The sequence below is a fragment of the Anoplophora glabripennis genome, unplaced genomic scaffold (genome assembly GCF_000390285.2).
Source record: "Anoplophora glabripennis isolate ALB-LARVAE unplaced genomic scaffold, Agla_2.0 scaffold565, whole genome shotgun sequence".
Taxonomy (NCBI): domain Eukaryota; kingdom Metazoa; phylum Arthropoda; class Insecta; order Coleoptera; family Cerambycidae; genus Anoplophora; species Anoplophora glabripennis.
This window is the reverse complement of record NW_019416824.1, coordinates 151,395-169,426: the sequence shown is the minus strand read 5'-3', so window position 1 is coordinate 169,426 and position 18,032 is coordinate 151,395. Positions and strand designations below refer to the sequence as shown.

The 18,032-nt window shown below is 32.4% G+C and overlaps 1 protein-coding gene across 1 annotated transcript in view; it reads right to left on the bottom strand.

The window, feature by feature from the left end:
• The window catches only part of LOC108909223, a 12,466-nt gene extending 6,165 nt beyond the window's left edge, over positions 1-6,301 (bottom strand). Inside the window, exons 1-3 of the mRNA XM_018713482.2 lie at positions 6,155-6,301; positions 3,425-3,677; positions 3,044-3,368 (exon numbers count right to left, since the gene is read on the bottom strand). Of these exons, the coding sequence (XP_018568998.1) occupies positions 3,044-3,368; positions 3,425-3,677; positions 6,155-6,193 (617 nt within the window). The 5' untranslated portion in view covers positions 6,194-6,301. The remainder of the gene's footprint in view (positions 1-3,043; positions 3,369-3,424; positions 3,678-6,154) is intronic.
• Between the last annotated feature and the right edge of the window lie 11,731 nt (positions 6,302-18,032).

The window sequence follows — 18,032 nt, the reverse complement described above, 5'->3', positions numbered from 1 at the left end:
TTAACCAGTCTCATTTTGTAGATAATTTTACTCCCTATAAGCTGTCTGTGTGTCACTTTTCGCTAAAATTGATGGTTTTCCCTGCAAAGTGAAAAAACTGTTTTTCTCACTTATTTGTTTAAATAGAAAAGTTAGCTAATAAAAGTTTTTGACTCACGAGACGAGAGATGTCTTGTATTATGTTCCTTTAGACAATTTTACAATAATCTAGCGGGTAGGACTTTTTTCGAGTAAAAATTTAATTTGCTTGGTCTATTACTTTTAAGCAGAAACATAAATATTTTTGTAATATTATGATTTGAAGTGTCTGCCACAAGGGGATTATATTTGTATGAATAACTTTAGAATATAAATTTGTTACAATAACTTGTAAAAAAACACAGTGGCGTAGGTTTTTTTATAAAAAGAGGGTGACCCCTGTCCAGTTGTACACCACCGGTTAATCCTTTAGAGCTGTTATTTTAAGGAATGCGAGGCCTACTATCGTACATTATTTGTACCAAATTTTATTGAGATCGGTTAATGGATTCCTGAGATATAAACAAAAAATATATATTTTTTAACAACTTCAACACCCTGTACCTCTAAAACGAGGCCGTTCCAGACCTATTAGTCCAAGCATTATAGAGAAATGCTTACAGGAATTATTACCTGGACAAAAAAAATATGACCGTATAGAAAATTAAATTTTAAATCGAGTTTCTTGTTCTTTAAACGCGATCCAAAATGGCGAACACGGTTAAAAAAAAATCGCAAAGTTGCAAAAAACGGTTTTTTTAAAATGACTGACAAAATATAGCACCGATCGAAAAATTTTAAATGAGAAACTTGTAGGTTTTAAAAAGATCTATCGACTGATTTTTTGTAAGTATCGATTGCTTTCTTACTTTTCGAGATATATCGAAAAAAACCGTTAAAAATCTTCTCTTTTCTCTTCTTCTATAACTCGTTTATATTTATGTTCCCATACTTGCTATTTACTGCAAGCATAGCCCGCAGCAAGCCAAAAAAGTACATTTTTGAAAAATTTAAAAATATTTATTATTTTTCGAGATACATTGATTTTTTGAAAAAAAGGCGCTCTCGAAAATTTGCTAGATCTTCTCAGCGGATAGCCCTACAGTGACGATTATTGGTTTATTTTCTTCGTAAAGAGTTATATTATCATGCTGTTAAAAAATGTTGACGACTTTATTAATTTTAAGAATCAAAAAATGACTTTGAAAAAGTTGCACTTTTTTTGGGTATGTTTTTTTCAAATAACTATTTCAATTTTTATTTTATGAAAATGACTTTTAAAGAAAGAAACTGCTGACATTTTTTCACGAATTTAAANATATTTCATAACCTAAAAGACATCTGTCAGTTATATGTGTTTTTGTCTAATACTGACTCTTATTTATAATAATTTTGCATAATTATTATTAAAAATGTCGACACAAAAGCATCTTCAAAAAACAACAAAATTGCAATACGAGTATTTGCTAAAAATGGTCTTAATTCCTCAATAACCTGCACGTTATATTTTAACAGGTAACGTTAACAACCCTGAAATAACATAACTGTTATTATGATAAAATGGGATACATACTCATTACTCGGTCTGATTGTCTTTAAAACTCTGAAATATTTAAAAAAATAAATAAAATATTAAAATTTAAACACTCTGTAGGTATCTTAGAAACGAAGCATAATATTTCGACCTACGTTTATATGAACTTTTTTTCGTAAAATAACTTCGGCAATCACCCCCTAAAATATTTCGCACTTGTACACACACACCCTGTATGTACTTATATAAAATTTAAAAATACAACAATTCATGTGTTTCTGTTATTTTAAGTTTTAGTTATTCATTTATTTTTTATTAAAATCGAAAAAAGACAATTTACAGTTTACACTTTTTCTTGCACAGTTAATGATCTAAAATTGACACAAGTAATTCTTGTATGTAGTTGCAATTTTGAGAGAGGTTGTTTCATTGAACATACCCTTTTTGAAGAGTTGTACAAAAAAATGTCTACTGTCATTTGTTTTTTNTTCAAAGTCATTTTTTGATCCTTAAAATTAATAAAATCGTCAGCATTTTTTAACAGCATGGTAATATAACTCTTTACGAAGAAAATAAGCCAAAAATTGTCATTGTAGGGCTATCCGCTGAGAAGATCTAGCCAATATTCGAGAGCGCCTTTTTTTCAAAATAATCTCGAAAAATAATATTTTTAAATTTTTCAAAAATGTCCTTTTTTGGCTTGCCGCGTGCTATGCTTGTGGTAAATAGCAGATATGGGAACGTAAATGTAAACGAGTTATAGAAGAAGAGAAAAGACAAGATTTTTAACGGTTTTTTCGATATATCTCAAAAAGTAACAAAGCAATCGATACTTACAATAAATCATAGATCTTTTTAAAACCTACAACTTTCTCCTTTAAAATTTTTCGATCTGTGCTATATTTTTTTTGTTATTTTAGAAAAACCGATTGTTGCAACTTTGCGATTTTTTTAACCATGTTCTACATTTTGGATCGAGTTTAAAGAACAAGAAACTCGATTTAAAATTTAATTTTCTATACGGTCATATTTTTTTAATCCAGTTAATAATTTCTGCAAATTTAACATTAATTCGTGACAGAATGCTTGGACTAGTTTAGACGCTATCTAGCCTCATTTAGATAGCTGAAATCATGATTTTTTTCAAAAACAACTGATTATCTCGAAAACAGTAAGTTATAAACACCATGTACATTTAATAAACTCTACCTAAAATTAACCAAGGAATTCAAAAATGCAACAATATACAGGGTGTTCCATTTAAAATAACAAAGTTATGTGGCGCTCACACGAAATGGAACACCCTGTAAAGCTAAACATATTTTCTTTACATGGCCAATTTTTATCAAAACCATTTTTTTTTATAAATTTTACAATTGCTGCGTTACAGAACAATCCCTCTTAAGTGGAACCTTCTGTATATTTACGATGTACCAAAATATTAGCTCGCACACCAAAATAATCTTTATTTCCCTAAACCAATGAGGTTACCTGAAATTCGAATCGTCGAATTCTCTGGAAAAGTCCTGCACTTGCTCGTCGACGCTATTGGGCACAGCGTCGGGTTCAACCTTGGTGGCCAAATTCAAAACGTCGACGAAATTCTTCCCGAAATAGTACTCCAAATCCACAGACTCGGCACTGGCCGGCGGCCCCTCTTCCCCATCCGCAACAGAGTAACTCCTTCCCGAAGATTCCCTAGAATTTTCGGACAGAGCGAGGAAGTCTCCTTCCGTGAGGGGGTACCTGTACCTGTCGAAATAGTTTATCCCACTGGGCTGCCGCAAACGCTCAATGTACTCCCGGTAGCTCAACCCTAAAAAACAAACGAAATACGTGTAACTTTTAACGCAAAAACACAACGACTCTTACCTTTCTGGGCGTAGTAGGCCGCCGGCCCCGGGGGTTTCTCGGGGGCGTACAGGCCCGGTCTGTGGGGCGGCGTCGGCCTCATGGTGGAGGTGGTGGGCCCCAGGGGGGGGTTCGTGGTGGGTTTCAGGTCGTACTTCATCAGCTCCGTGACGTGCGAGATGACTTGCATGGCCGCAGGGATGAAGGAGTCGAGCAGGTTCGGCTTGGTCTCCACGCGAGGGGGGCCGTAAGTTATTGGCCCCGAATAGCATGTCTGGAAGAAAGAAAATTGGATGAACGCGAGAAATCGGTGACAATTAACAATTTTCGACTCGAGGAATTGGCTCTTGGTGGCAAGTGATTGTTTTGATCATGATACAAAGGCTAGAAGGTGCGATATTCCCGGTTAACGTCGGTTCGCTTGGAGCGTGACGTCACGTGGAGAGTGATTGACGTGGTTCGTCAATAAAGTTTACGGTAATAGTTTATGATAACGCATCTATTAAAAACTGGTTTCAATGTCGCATAATTACATACACTTCAATGTTATCAACATTATTCGGTGATTCTTGTGCAGGATTTTCAGAATTTTTTCCTAGATTTTGACGTATTTGACAAACATTTGCTAGTGCGACTGTTTTCGTGGCTTCTTTTTCGCATTTAACGACTTCTGGGAGCTAATTACGAATATAATTTGATGTTTTAAAATTTCTTAAACAAATCCAAGCCGTTTTTATTTTAAATATATACAGGGTGGTCCACATAAGAGGGATTCGTCTGTAACTCTGCAACTGTGAAATTTATAAAAAACTGGTTTTAAAAAAAGTTGCCTGGAATCATGTGGGCCATGTAAACAAAATATTTTTAGCTTTACAGAGTGTTCCATTCCGGGTGGGCGCCACATAACTTTGTTGTTTTTAAATGGAACACCCTGTATATTATTGCGTTTTTGAATTTTTTGGTTAATATTAGGTAGAGTTTATTAAATGTACATGGTATGGTGTTTAAAATTTACCGTTTTCGAGATATTCAGATGTTTTTGAAAAAAAATCATGATTTCAGCTCTCTAGATGAAGCTAGATAGCGTCTAATCCGTTAGAGTTAAATACCATGTGCATTTAATAAGCTCAACTTAATATTAACCAAAGAATTAAAAAACGCAATAATGTACGGGATGTTTCGTTTAAAGTAACAAAGTTATGTGGCGCCCATGCGAAATGGAACACCCTGTAAAGTAAAAAATGTTTTCTGTACATAGCCCACATGATTCCACACAACTTTTATTTAAACCATTTTTTTATCAATTTTACAGTTACAGCTATAGAAGAATTCCTCTTAGATGGAGCACCCTGTATTTACGTCTGCAAATCTCAACCTAGATCTGTTACGTTTTCGTTATTTGGAAAATGGAGAACACGGTGTTCTTATTAATAAATTTGTTTGGAACAAAGCATTTCAAGAAGTCGTTAGTAACAGACCATAGTGTTAATAATCACCACAGGAATCAAAAGTTTGATACACATCAATCCCAAACAAACAAACGAAGTACAAATATGGAATTTACACCGCTTTAAGAAGTACACGAGACAAAAACAAAGCTATAAACATAGGTTAGTTGGCATTATTCAAGGCACTGTTCGTCAGTTCTGCGCGGTAATATCCACAAATCGCTGTTTCATCACCATGTGACGTCATAACGTGGCGGGATGTGCGCCCAAATTGCTCTTGCGGTTTTGCCCTCGAACATTTAAAATTACTTTTAAACATACTTGCTGCGTTTTGGAGGGTTTTGGTCGCTATATTTGATGTACATGAAACATAGATGTCACTTTTTGACATAGTGACTGAAGTAATGACATTTGCGAAAATATGATAAATACCCTCCACCCAATATGCTCACATTTTTTTGCAGGTATGCTCACGATTTCAGTTCTTGTTTTATCACAAAGTTTTACCTCTTTATAAGATTTTCGTATATCCATTGGTTTTCATGATTTCGTGTAATTTATTTTATTGATCACCACCAACGCTTCAAAAATTTGATTTACCCTGTAATAGAAATTAAATAATGCTTTGTGGAGTTCAGAAAATGATTGGAGAATATCACAATTTTAATATAATTCAGTCAAAATAATAATAACATTAAAAAAAAACATGGGAATTTGTTGGCCAAATTGTAATATCTTTCATTTACTTTTACTAAAAAAGTTTTAAAATAACCTGAATTTATAAAATATTTATGCAAACGATATTGACAAAAAGGAAATGCCGATGATTCGAAAATGAAACTGCTTATAACTTCGCAAACTGGATTTTTTTTTAAATCTAGGTGAAACACCAAAGAATTTTTTTGTCAAAGTTTAATCTTGAATGCATCTAATTTGATGCTTAAGATTCTGCAAACGTTTCATGTTAGAGACATAGGATGTTAAAATAGAATAAGTATTACATTTATTTGAAATTTCAAATTGCGGTTTTGTTATATTTCATTTACTAAAAGATTATCGGTGTTACTACCTTATTTTTTTAAACGTGGTATGACTACACTTGCAAAACAGACCTTACAATCTTTTTTCTTTACGGGGCTTGCTTTTTAATCGCAAAACAAGACGAGTCGTGTAAAAAACAAAACGGATCTCATCGAATTAAAAAAACCGTGCCTCATTTTCGCGGTAAACCAACGTTTCTCACGGATGCGACGGCTTCACACCACCTGCATGTCAAATAACCGATAAATATCGTACCACTGACCTGCAGCAGACCCAGTAGAAGAACCACATTGACACACATATCGATCGAAGACACCGTTCAATTGTAAACGACAGCGACTCAGGCACCGGTGTTCAGGTAGAACTTATTCTTGGATCTTCTTCCAAGGCAGACCAAAACAGCACTAAAAAGTGGCGATTCTCCATCACCTACGCCGACACAGAGGACGCGTTAGGAGCTCTCGAGGCGGTCGGAAAGAAACCAGTTCGTGGGATAATCATCGATCGCTGTAACTGTACAGTTCGAGGGGGCCAGCTTGACACGGTGGTCTTCTTCCGCGCGTCGATTTCACTTTTAGTTCCATTAGATGTACAATGGAGGTGTTTCCGATTTTTTGGAAGGATTTAAGGCGCACCTCGTCGATGTCTGATTTCCGGTTGTCGTGCACAAAAATGAGGTAACAATCAAGATCGCTAAAGCGTTAAAGCGTTGCCTGCAAACTGCTGATACCACAACTAATAAAATGAATGGTCTTTGAATATCTCCGTTGTACTTTCTCTAATTCAGTATTATAAGCATTATAAATGGAACTCCAAACAATGCATATTCTAATTTGCAAAACACATGTGCTACATACAATATATTTAGAATCTTTAAAATTGCGCGAAATGAAGATTAAATTTTTAGAAACAGACTTAGTGTCCATAATCATCATCAAATGTACCAACAAGGTCAGTAAATTGCGTAACTCTGTTTAGAAAAGATTCCCCAATTTCATAATCAAAATATAGAGTAGCTTTGCATCGACTGTAGGACATCATTTCACATTTGCTTACATTCAGAGATGGTTTATTATTTGAACATCAACTATATCAGCTGTCAAGATTATCTTGTAGTCTAATACAGTCAGTAGAATATTTAACTACCAAGAACTGCTTGAGGTCGGTTAGATCATTAATAAAAATAGCGCACAACAGTGGCCCCAGGACTGAACCTTGCGGGGCACCTGAATATTAATGGAATTTACATTACTGAAAGCCACGATTTTGTACGAACTGGTATCTGTTACTAAAATAAGATTTAAACGAAGATAAAAGAGCGGGGAGATACCATACGATTCCAATTTCAATATGTACAGGGTGTCCCTGAAAAGGATGTAAAACCACAGGTTCCTATGAAAATAAGACTGTTTAGCCTAACTTACCTATAAACAAAAGTGCACGCCTACTGAGATATAGCATTCTAAATATAGAATAGATAACCTATTTTTTTCAAATAATTTGGAAACTATTTTTCTTAGAAACTTCAAATTTGGTACTTATTTTTTTATATAAGAGCAAGGTAAATATAGAATTTGGAGAGAATACATATACATAATGTCGAGGGGTAAACCACTTGACGAAAATGTGTACACCACATTTAACATTTACAAATATTTACCATTATTTATAAATATTTACGAATATTTACAAATATTTACTAGTATTTACTAGTATTTACTAATATTTACTAATATTTATGAATATTTACTAATATTTATGAATATTTACTAATATTTATGAATATTTACAAATATTTACTAATATTTACTAGCATTTACTAATATTTACGAATATTTACAAATAATTACGAATATTTATGAACATTTACTGATTGCCCCTCGTGATTTATTATAGAGACAGATTAATAATTAGAAAATAAAGACACTATTTAAAATACATATAACTTTCATTCATTTCATAACCATAAATCATACTCGGCGTTTTAACATTTTGTAAGATTTTACTATTTTGGCCCGATCACTTTCACTAATAGTCATTCTTCCCGACCCTAGCATTTGTATACGTCCAAAAAAAATATATTCAGATTTGACATTTTGTATGTCGTCATGTTTTGGTCAGTAAAATTCATTTAGTGATGACTGTAAAAATTTTATGACCACAAATTCAGTTGTTGATGAAATTACACGACCAATATACCATTGATCTGAATAATAAACGACATAATATTGATCAGGTGAAACTTGAATACAACTATCTTCATTTTTAGGTTTTTTCTGATTTCTAAATCTTTCCAGTCGGTCTGAACTGATCCCACAAATTTTAAATAAATATAGGATCTAAATAAAACTTGAAGTAAAATATATTACAATCGATTTTTTTTTACCTTTTTGTTTTTTCATCAAGCAGCCAACATAGCGTAGATTTCCTTATAGTCATGGTTTTATCTTGTACTTTAATTTTAAGATAAATGCTGCTTTCATCCAGATTTTCTCCTACATTTTTGGTATGATAATTCTTCAAATTTAAATTGTCAGTCAGTATTAACAATATGTTCCACACACCTTTCATTTTCAGCAAGATTTGTGCCTTCATAATCCGTTTCTGATTCAAATTCATTTCGACCTTCATCAGTTGATGTTAGCTGATTTAACGCATTAGAAACATTATTTTCTTGATTTGGTACGTTTTCTAATAAACAGTTATGAATAATATCCTCATCTTGATTTTCATACTGTTCTACATGAGATACAGTAACCTCTTTTTCAATAATACACATTTCAAACCATTCTGGTTCTTTATATTTTATTCCCAGTGATAAACAGTCGTGCTTGGCTTCCTGTAGAGCTACTTGGCAAATATTATTTATATCTGTATCACTATAAAAGATATTTTTATTTAAGTTTTGATGTAAAGACCCTTGCTTCCTATGTTGTTCTCTTGGAAAAATATATGTGTTATTTAACTGGTTGATAATATCCGTTATTGTTTCAATTTTACCAATTCGGTTAATTATTTGTTGTAAATTAAAATTTACAATTGTCGAAAAAGTCGAAGTCATAGACCGTGTTGCTCTGAATAACTGTTCACATGCTTGTGAACTAAATAACCATATAGCAAAATCCAAATTATTCGTTAAGTTTGCATTGTTTCGGTACTTTTTAATTAAATTCAAAAGCCCTTTACCATTGATTTCAATGCACATGTAAGAATTTAGTGTTATAAAATTTTTTGTCATGGAGTATTGTTTCGAATTTTTTAGCCAATGTCTCCAAATCCGTAATACATATATTGAATACCACATTAGGTGAACTCTTTCTTTTATCGGTACATCTTTGTCTAAAAATGATCGCAGAATATATCTGGTAAGTTTTAGATATATCACAGTTCCTAAACTTTCTGGTATACTACTTGAAAGAAGAGAGCTGACCTGGCTATTACAATTTTTTTCGACAATTTTAAAGTTCATTTTATCTTCGTTATCTATTTCATTCATAGTTAAAAAATGTTTATCCTTTGAAAACTTAAATATTACTTGCTTTAAATGTTCTTTAGAGGCCACGCAGTTTCCTATTTGAAGCTGGACTTTTGGATTCATTATATATAGTACTTAACTCGCCACCTCGGCACGGCTCATGCGCAAGCCCTTTCGCGGGTCGACTAGTAAGCATATTGGCATAGTCGAAAAATATTAATAATCTAATAAGAAATTATTTTATTACTTCGGTATTGGCAATTTTCTTCATTAAAAGAAAGATGTCATGTGTACATCTCAGTACTTATCAATCTTATCATTAATATTTGAAGTGATATATTTTTTGTTCATCTTAAATTTAACAACAAATATTTGGTATTTTTTTCTTCTACGAAATACTATCTCTATGAAACGTGATCTTTTCTTATAAAGTTTATGGTTATGAGTGCAATCCAGGTACATTTATTACCGTAGTTTAGGTATACTCGGATTTACGTTTATTCCAAAATGTAATTTCGATTCACTATGTTGTTATAGTCGAGGTTATAGTAGTACTAGGATCGCATCGCAATAGTCCGCTTGCCGTATTGAAATGGAATTATGTACCTACCTAAATAGTGGTAATTATTCCTAAATATTGGATTGGTAAATATTTAGTGGATTGGTAAATATTTAGTAAGTAAATGTAGAAAACATTTAGTAAGTAAATGTAGAAAATATTTAGTAAATGTGAAATTCGTGCTGTAGGTACTTTTTTGTCGAGTGATTTTTAACCTTACTTTAATCGGAACCCTGAAATAAAAAACAAATTTGCCGTGGAATCATAACTGATGTTACTCGGATGTAGAAAATAAATTACGAAGTTTTTGTTTAAAATAAGAGAAATCGTCTAAACAGTAATGATTTTTACTCGGATTTTTAATACTGAACAACATCCGACACTCTTTACCTCCCTTATGGAAAACTGTAAATAAAAAATTTGGAAAGAAGCAAAGAATAATAGTTTTCAACGTACCTACCTATCAATTATTAAAATATTCTTATTACAAACTATATAATAGTGGTTAGCAAAATTTTCTCGGTCCATTTTTCTGTTTCTTTCTTTCACTAAATTATTTTAAACATGAATTGCTGGCAATAGTATTGAACAGAGTATTTTGAGGACTACTTATTTAGTAATTTTGTTTATACTTACATATTGCGAAATGAAAAATGTTGGGAATGTTTAACATTTTAATTGCTATTTTATTCGACTTGTGATTTGTGTATTTTTTGAAACATTTATTTGCCAAAAATATGCAATTTGTTTTTTTTTTACCAACAATTTTCCAGATTTGGATAGGAAAGTATGCGGAACGAATAAATATTTACGAATTTTACCATTATTTATCAATATTTACCCGAAAATTGACGAATATTTATTAAAATTTTCAAATTACTACTTAACATTTTCTAATATTTACGAATATTTACTAATATTTACAAATATTTACTAATATTTACGAATATTTACAAATATTTACGATATTTACATCACTTGTACACCATATTTACTAAGTGGTTTACCCCTCGCAGGATGTTCTATTTCTAGTGCCTGTGCGCCACTGGCTATCCCGTAACTTTTTTGTGTGTATGCCAATGACGACAGAATTTATATTTTTTAAAATAAGCACTATTTTAGAAGATTTTTTTGCTCTTACAAAATTTCGATATCGTTTATGGATTTCGAGTAAAATTCGCATTTTTTATACATTAAATATAGGCAAAAATTCCGATTTATAAAAAATAATTTATAACTGCAGCCTCAAAGCAGGGAATAATAATGAAAAAACGTCACATTAAAAAAAATAACTACACATTTTTGGTATTAGTATTATCAATCAATAAAATAAAAATCAACACTAATATTTTAAATAAACAATATCAACTAATAATGTAAGAAAGTCAACATTAACATTTTAAATAAACTGATATTTGTAATCACATTAAAATAATATTACAGTAAATGCTCAAAGTTACTTTCTTGTTCTTAAACGCAAACATTAGTTCTTCGAAAATTAGAAATTATCCAATAATTGTGCATTACCTCTCATAACATTAATTTCATGTTGTATTCTTTCCCATATTCGTTTTCTGTATTTACTGAAAAGTTATTTTAAACTGTGGTCCTCAACGCTCCCCAAATGAAATAATTACATGGGTTTAGGTCCGGGGATCGAGGTGGCCATTTTAAAGGGGCATTATTTCCTCTACCTATCCACCTGTTAGACCTTTAATAACCTGTAATACCTACCTGTACCCTGTAATACCTGTAACCTGTAATAACTGGTCTTTTAATACTCTATTAAAGGAACTTTTTGAAAGCCAACCTCTGCCGCTAAACGCCTTTTATTTACTTGAGGAATTTCTTCGACCCTTTCCAAAATTTGTTCCTCCAGCTGAATAATTCCGGCCGTACATTATCCACGATTTAATGTTACAGGTAAAAAACGTCCTGTTTCCCGAAGGCGTCTCTCCGCATTAGCAAATGTTTTGTGATTTGGAGTTCTTCGATTAGGAAATCTTTCAGCATATGTTCGAACAGTAGCACAACAATTTCCTTCACAATAACCCAAAACTACTAACATATCAGTTTGTTCAGCAACAGTATAAATTGCAATAAAAAACAAAGTAAGCTAAAATTAAATCACAGCTAGCTTGACATAGAACTTTTTAATTATTGTTATGAATTTGTTTCTCTTTTATACAGCACCTCGTACTAGAATGTTCTATTTATGTTAAACTGATTTTATATTATTTAATGTGTAAAACGATATCAAAATTTTGTAAGAGGCAAAAAATCTTCTAAAATAGTGCTTATTTTTTAAAATATAAATTCTGTCGTCATTGGCGTACATACAAAAAAGTTACGGGACTAGAAAGACAACACGCTGTATATATATTCTCACCAAATTCTATATTTACATTGCCCTTATATAAAAAAATATGTGTACCAAATTTGAAGTTTCTAAGAATAACAGTTTTCAAATTATTTGAAAAAAACTAGGTTATCTGTTCTATATTTAGAAGGCTATATTCTCGGTAGGCGTGCACTTTTGTATATAGGTAAGTTAGGCTAAATAGTCTTGTTTTCATCCAAGGAACCTGTGGTCAAGCGTTGTCCATCCTTTTCAGGGACACCCTGTATGTTTTCAGCCACGAAAATTGAATAATTCCGAATGTTCCGAATTTTCACCACCAAGAACGTCGGTGACAACATTTTTAACATTAAGCCGATGTTTCGCATTGTATTAGCTATGTCCTGTCCAAATTTGGTTAGTGCAACTCTCTCGGTCTCGAAAATTCAATACCTATGTATGTTTTCGGCCACGAAAATTGAATAATTCCAAATGTTTTGAATTTTCACCACCAAGAACGGCGGTGACAAAATTTTTAATAGGAAGGCGATGTTTCGCATTGTATTAGCAATGTCCTTTCTAAAGGGTCTAGCCGTGCTTCCAATAGGAACCTATATTCTAACCTATGTTATATTGTAGAGGGCGCTAGTAGTAGTTGATCGAGTAGATATTAGCTCTATATCGTAATTTAGGAGCTATTTGAAAAAATTTGTCAATAGACGACTTTTGTTCAAAGCGATGTATCTTAGTTAATTTCAAAGCTAAGAAAATAAATCTAAATGGCAGTGTTATGGTACACTTTACAGTTTATTTTATAGCAGTTCCTATGGGCCAAGCCTAAATAAAAGTATTAAGAAAGGCAAATAAAAATTTTGTAAATCGATTGCTATCAGATCTAATTGAATTACCACTTTGAAAAAAAATATGTAATAATTGTCTATGTCTTGCCCAAGAGAGTGTTAGAGTGACTGGACCACCTTACGACTACTATGTTGACGTTTTTCATTTGCATTATATTTCAATAATCTTTGGAAAAATTGCGTTTTGACGGCTCATAAAATGTATATCAACGCTTGGTGGTCTCAACTAGCCTATTAAATGTTTTTAATTTAACCATACTTTCAATGAAGCAACCTCACATGGTAGGGTTAAGTTAAGTAGTTTTTTTCCCGGACTATTTCCCCGGAGTTTTTATCCGAACTTTTCCCCGGGGCTTTTCCTCGGAGTTTTTCCTCAGACTTCTCCGGAAATGTGTTTTTTAACCTGAAAAAACGGTGCATCTTCCGAAAGCCATTGAACAGATCTATTTCATTCAGAATTAATGGCGGATTTTCGAAAAAATATGCAAACGGGAAAAGACGAGGCCTATTTTTTTTTATTTACAAACATTGTGGCATTTTCGAACGAACGCCAATGGTGCAAGTAGAAGTATTGGGATCGCCCCAAAAAATTTACATTTATTCTTCCAAACGGTTTTTCAAATTTCACCTTAATTTTAACTTTTTCCAGTTGTTAACAAAAATTAAAAATTTCAACAGTCTGTATATCGGAAAAGAATCATGTTTCGATCTATGTTTATATGAAATTATTTTCAGAAAATAACTTTGACAACCACGTAAAATATATCGTACTTATTACAGAATAAAATGTTTGTTTGTCTTTAAAATGCGGTTGGCATGTAGAACCTTCACCTGGCATGTACAGGGTGCTCTGAAAATCGGTACATATAAAAATCTTTCAAAAATAAACTGCCTTTGTTTTGAAAAGTACAGGAATGTGTTATCAAGAGGGAAGTTGTTTCTTTCAATTGTAAACCAAAGAATACGAGGTTTTTGGTCACAATTTGCGAATCACCTTGTATTTTATACAATTTAAAAATAGTTGTTACAACTCCGACTGTAAGCCTGTTCGTAGTATTCTAGACGCCCTGTATGTGGTGTTCAAGGAGAAAGGGCAATGACTACTTACTCGAATAGATCATACACACACCGCGCTCCCGCCCGTCTCAAGCTGCCTCAACCCGAAGGAAGCTCGTTTAAAAATGGAGCCGTACTAGATCCGACTTATATTTTTATTACCCGTCGAGAAATGTTGAATAACGCAATGTATAAGTCGCCGATAACAGAAGTATTTATTGATCCACGCGTAATCAAACTCGTAAAAATGCCACATATTGTGCTCGTGTCACCAACCCAATTTAGGTGTTATCCACATGACACACTTTACAGCAAGCAGATAGCGGCAATGCCAACGGTCGAACTGGTAAGTGAACTCAATTTTTACACCGACACGCGTACCTGTAGGGTGTGCGTTGAATATTTCGAAAACGAGGAGTCCGACGTATTCAGAACAGTTTTAAAATTAGAACCGTACGTTTTCTGTTACGGTTAGTCTAAAATGCCGGTGAGATAGGGAACGGTTACAAGTGGCAAAGGGACCCAAAAGCTAGCAGGTAACTTTTATTGACTTTTATAAAATTGTAACTTAAAATAATCACTAGGATGTGGGAGGTTATGTTGTAATTAGGTTATTTTTACGTATTTTGTGCTGCGTCACAAGTAACGAGGCTGAAGTTGTATAATTGAAGGTTCTACAGTTAATTGATCCATTGGCGTCGGGTAAATAAAATTTTTAAAGTGAAATTTCTGCCATACGTATTTACTGAGCGTCATCGCGGTTTAGGTTATTCGCGAACTACTCGATTTGATTACCTTTTCAGTGTCACAGGGCGTTATAGTCCATCGGAGATTATTGCTTTAACAGCTTCTACATAACATCAGATATGATAATTTTTCTATGCAAATAAAAAAAAACGTGAGCTTAATTGTTATTGCAAGAAAGTATAAAAAAATAGCAAAAAAAATCATTTTTTTCTTGGATTTCTCATCGACAACTTAGCGACTATTCGTTTTAGACAAAAATGGAAGAGGAAAAAAGTTTTGTAATTAAATTTTGAACAAGATTGAGGTAGTTGCAATTGGAAAAAATAATTATTGTTATTGCAAAAATCGGAAAAATCATTTAAAAAACTGAAAAAAATGCTAGTTTATTTGTCAATTTTTTTCAGACACTTGAATAATATCTAGGATCCTCATACTTTTCCCAATTAAACTTCTTAGTGTATAAAATCATCACACCAAATTTCATCCAATTCGGTTCGATAGTTTTTACATAACTGTTTATTTTTTTTTATTAAAAAATTTTCTAAATCAAATTTCTAAAAATCTAAAGCCTTTGAATACTTGAAACTTTCACCACAAAAATACGAGCTCTTAAGCTTTAAAATGGTTTTTGAAAATTTCAAATCGGACGATTAGGTGAGCCGTGGTGATTGTTTAAACATTTTCGCAATTTTCACGCTTATAACCAATTGCAATAATTTAATGTTTTTTTTTCATATTTTTTTTTTATTTAAAAATATAGTTTGAAAGTACTCGGAAAGACGAGTATTTAAAAAAATACCTGATGATCCGCCCATTATTTGCAATCACGGGCGTCCCATTTAAAATGTCACCCAAAGTTATTCAACCCCCACCACTAATACCTCATTGATATCGCGCGGTCTTGAATATCTCTGAGTGACATTTTAAATGGGACGCCCGTGATTGCAAATGTTGAAAATTTTTATCTGGAAAGTACTCGGAATGACAAACCTATTAGTTCAAAAAACAGCCCTTATACCCTTATAGTTTTGCTGTAAATAAGGGTTAACATTAACGGGCTATAGCTCCGAAAATAATGGGCGGACCATCAGGTTTTTTTTTAATACCCGGCTTTCCGAGTGGTACTTTCAAACCATATTTTAAAATAATTTTTTTTTTAAACATTAAATTATTGCAATTGTTTATAAGCGTGAAAATTGCGGAAATGTTTAAACAATCACCACGGCTCACCTAATCGTCCGATTTGAATTTTTCAAAAACCATTTTAAAGCTTGAGAGCTCTTCTTTTTGTGGTGAAATTTTCGAGTATTCAAAGGCTTTAGATTTTTAGAAATTTGATTTTGAAAATTTTTTAATTTAAAAAAAAATTTAAACAGTTAGGTATTATGTAAAAACTATCGAACCGAATTGGATGAAATTTGGTGTGATGATTCTATGCACTAAGAAGTTTAATTGGGAAAAGTATGAAGATTCTAGGTATTATTCAAGTGTCGGAAAAAAATTGACAAACAAACTAGCATTTGTGCAATTTTTTAAATGATTTTTGCGATTTTTCCAATAACAATAATTATTTTTTCGAATTTCAACTAACTCTATCTTGTCCAAAATTTAATTACAAAACTATTTTACCTCTTCCATTTTTGTCTAAAACGAATAGTTGCTAGGTTGTTGACGAGAAATCCAAGAAAAAAATGAATTTTTTTGCAATTTTTTTATACTTTTTTGCAATAACTATTAGGCCCACGTTTTTTTTATTTGCATAGAAAAATTATCATTTCTGATGTTATTTAGAAGCCGTCAAAGCAAAAATCTCCGATCATATGCGTTTTACCCAATCCGAAACAGATATCGCCTGGACTATTAATCGCGTTTTGTGCTCAAGTTTTTAATAGGAATTTTCCATGGCGGTGTAGGAACGTAGACAGTCTAGACACGCCTTTGCTTCATAGTCATACGGCTCATTAGAATATTTCAGAGACTATTTCGAGTTCAGTTTTGAATATTTGGTCTTTTGAGGCGTGATCTCTTTAAATAAAATAATGCCATTGTTTTAGCAGTTCCGGTTATACCGAAAATCGCCCTTCATTTGCTTATTTTAAATGGAATACCCTGTATATTTTTGCATTATCGACAAGATAAATTAAAAATAGTTTAACAATGTTAAAGCTTCCTTGTGTCTAAGTCTAATCGTTTTCGAGATAGTCGACTTTTTATAAAAATTTTGACACGGATGCAAGCGTTTCGAAAATTCCTTATATCTTTCTTCGTTCTCGAAGCTTTCACTTGTTTTTTGGAACACACACAGAACATAAGATGCACTATATTTCAGTATGAAGATCATCTGAAGAAATTTATACCAAGTGCACCATTTTTTTGGTTACATTTTGAAAACTTGAAACCGACAAAACTTTTTAAATTGAAACGGAACACCCTGTATTTTTTGCACCCTGTTATAGAAAATCAAGTCCTCTTTTCACCGATAAAGGTGTTGTAGGGGTTACAGTTTCGATTTTCTTAAATGTTTACGGTTTTCTTACTTTCTCGAGAATATTACGTTAAAAATATCATCAAATGTGCCTTGAAAGGCATATTGGTATTATCATTCAGGATTCTACAAACATCAAGTATTTGCTCGACAAGAAAAGTGTAAAATAATTCCAATGAAGATATTTTGAATTTATTTATTTCATTTTTTGAGGTGGGATTATTTAGGACATTATTTGAGGTTATAAATAGATTTGTTTTATAAAAGTGTGTAAAATAATAAATAATGGTACTTCTCTCTTGAGTATTTTCGTGTTTTTTTAATTTATGAGCCCCCTGTATGTCTAATCTAAGATGTTTGTACGGCAGTCTCATTTTTTCGAACGCTCGCATCTGTTAAAATTTTTATATTCGGATTACCGGGAAAACGGTTAGATTTACGTACAGGGGAAGGTTACATTTTTGACTTATTTTTTAAATCTCGTCGATAATGCAATAATATACAGGGTGTTTCATTTAAAATAAACAAGTAGATTGTGACTTCCGGTATGACAGAAACTGTTACAATAATGGCATTATTTTATTTAAAAAAAAACACCAGGGCCCAAATTTTCAAAATTG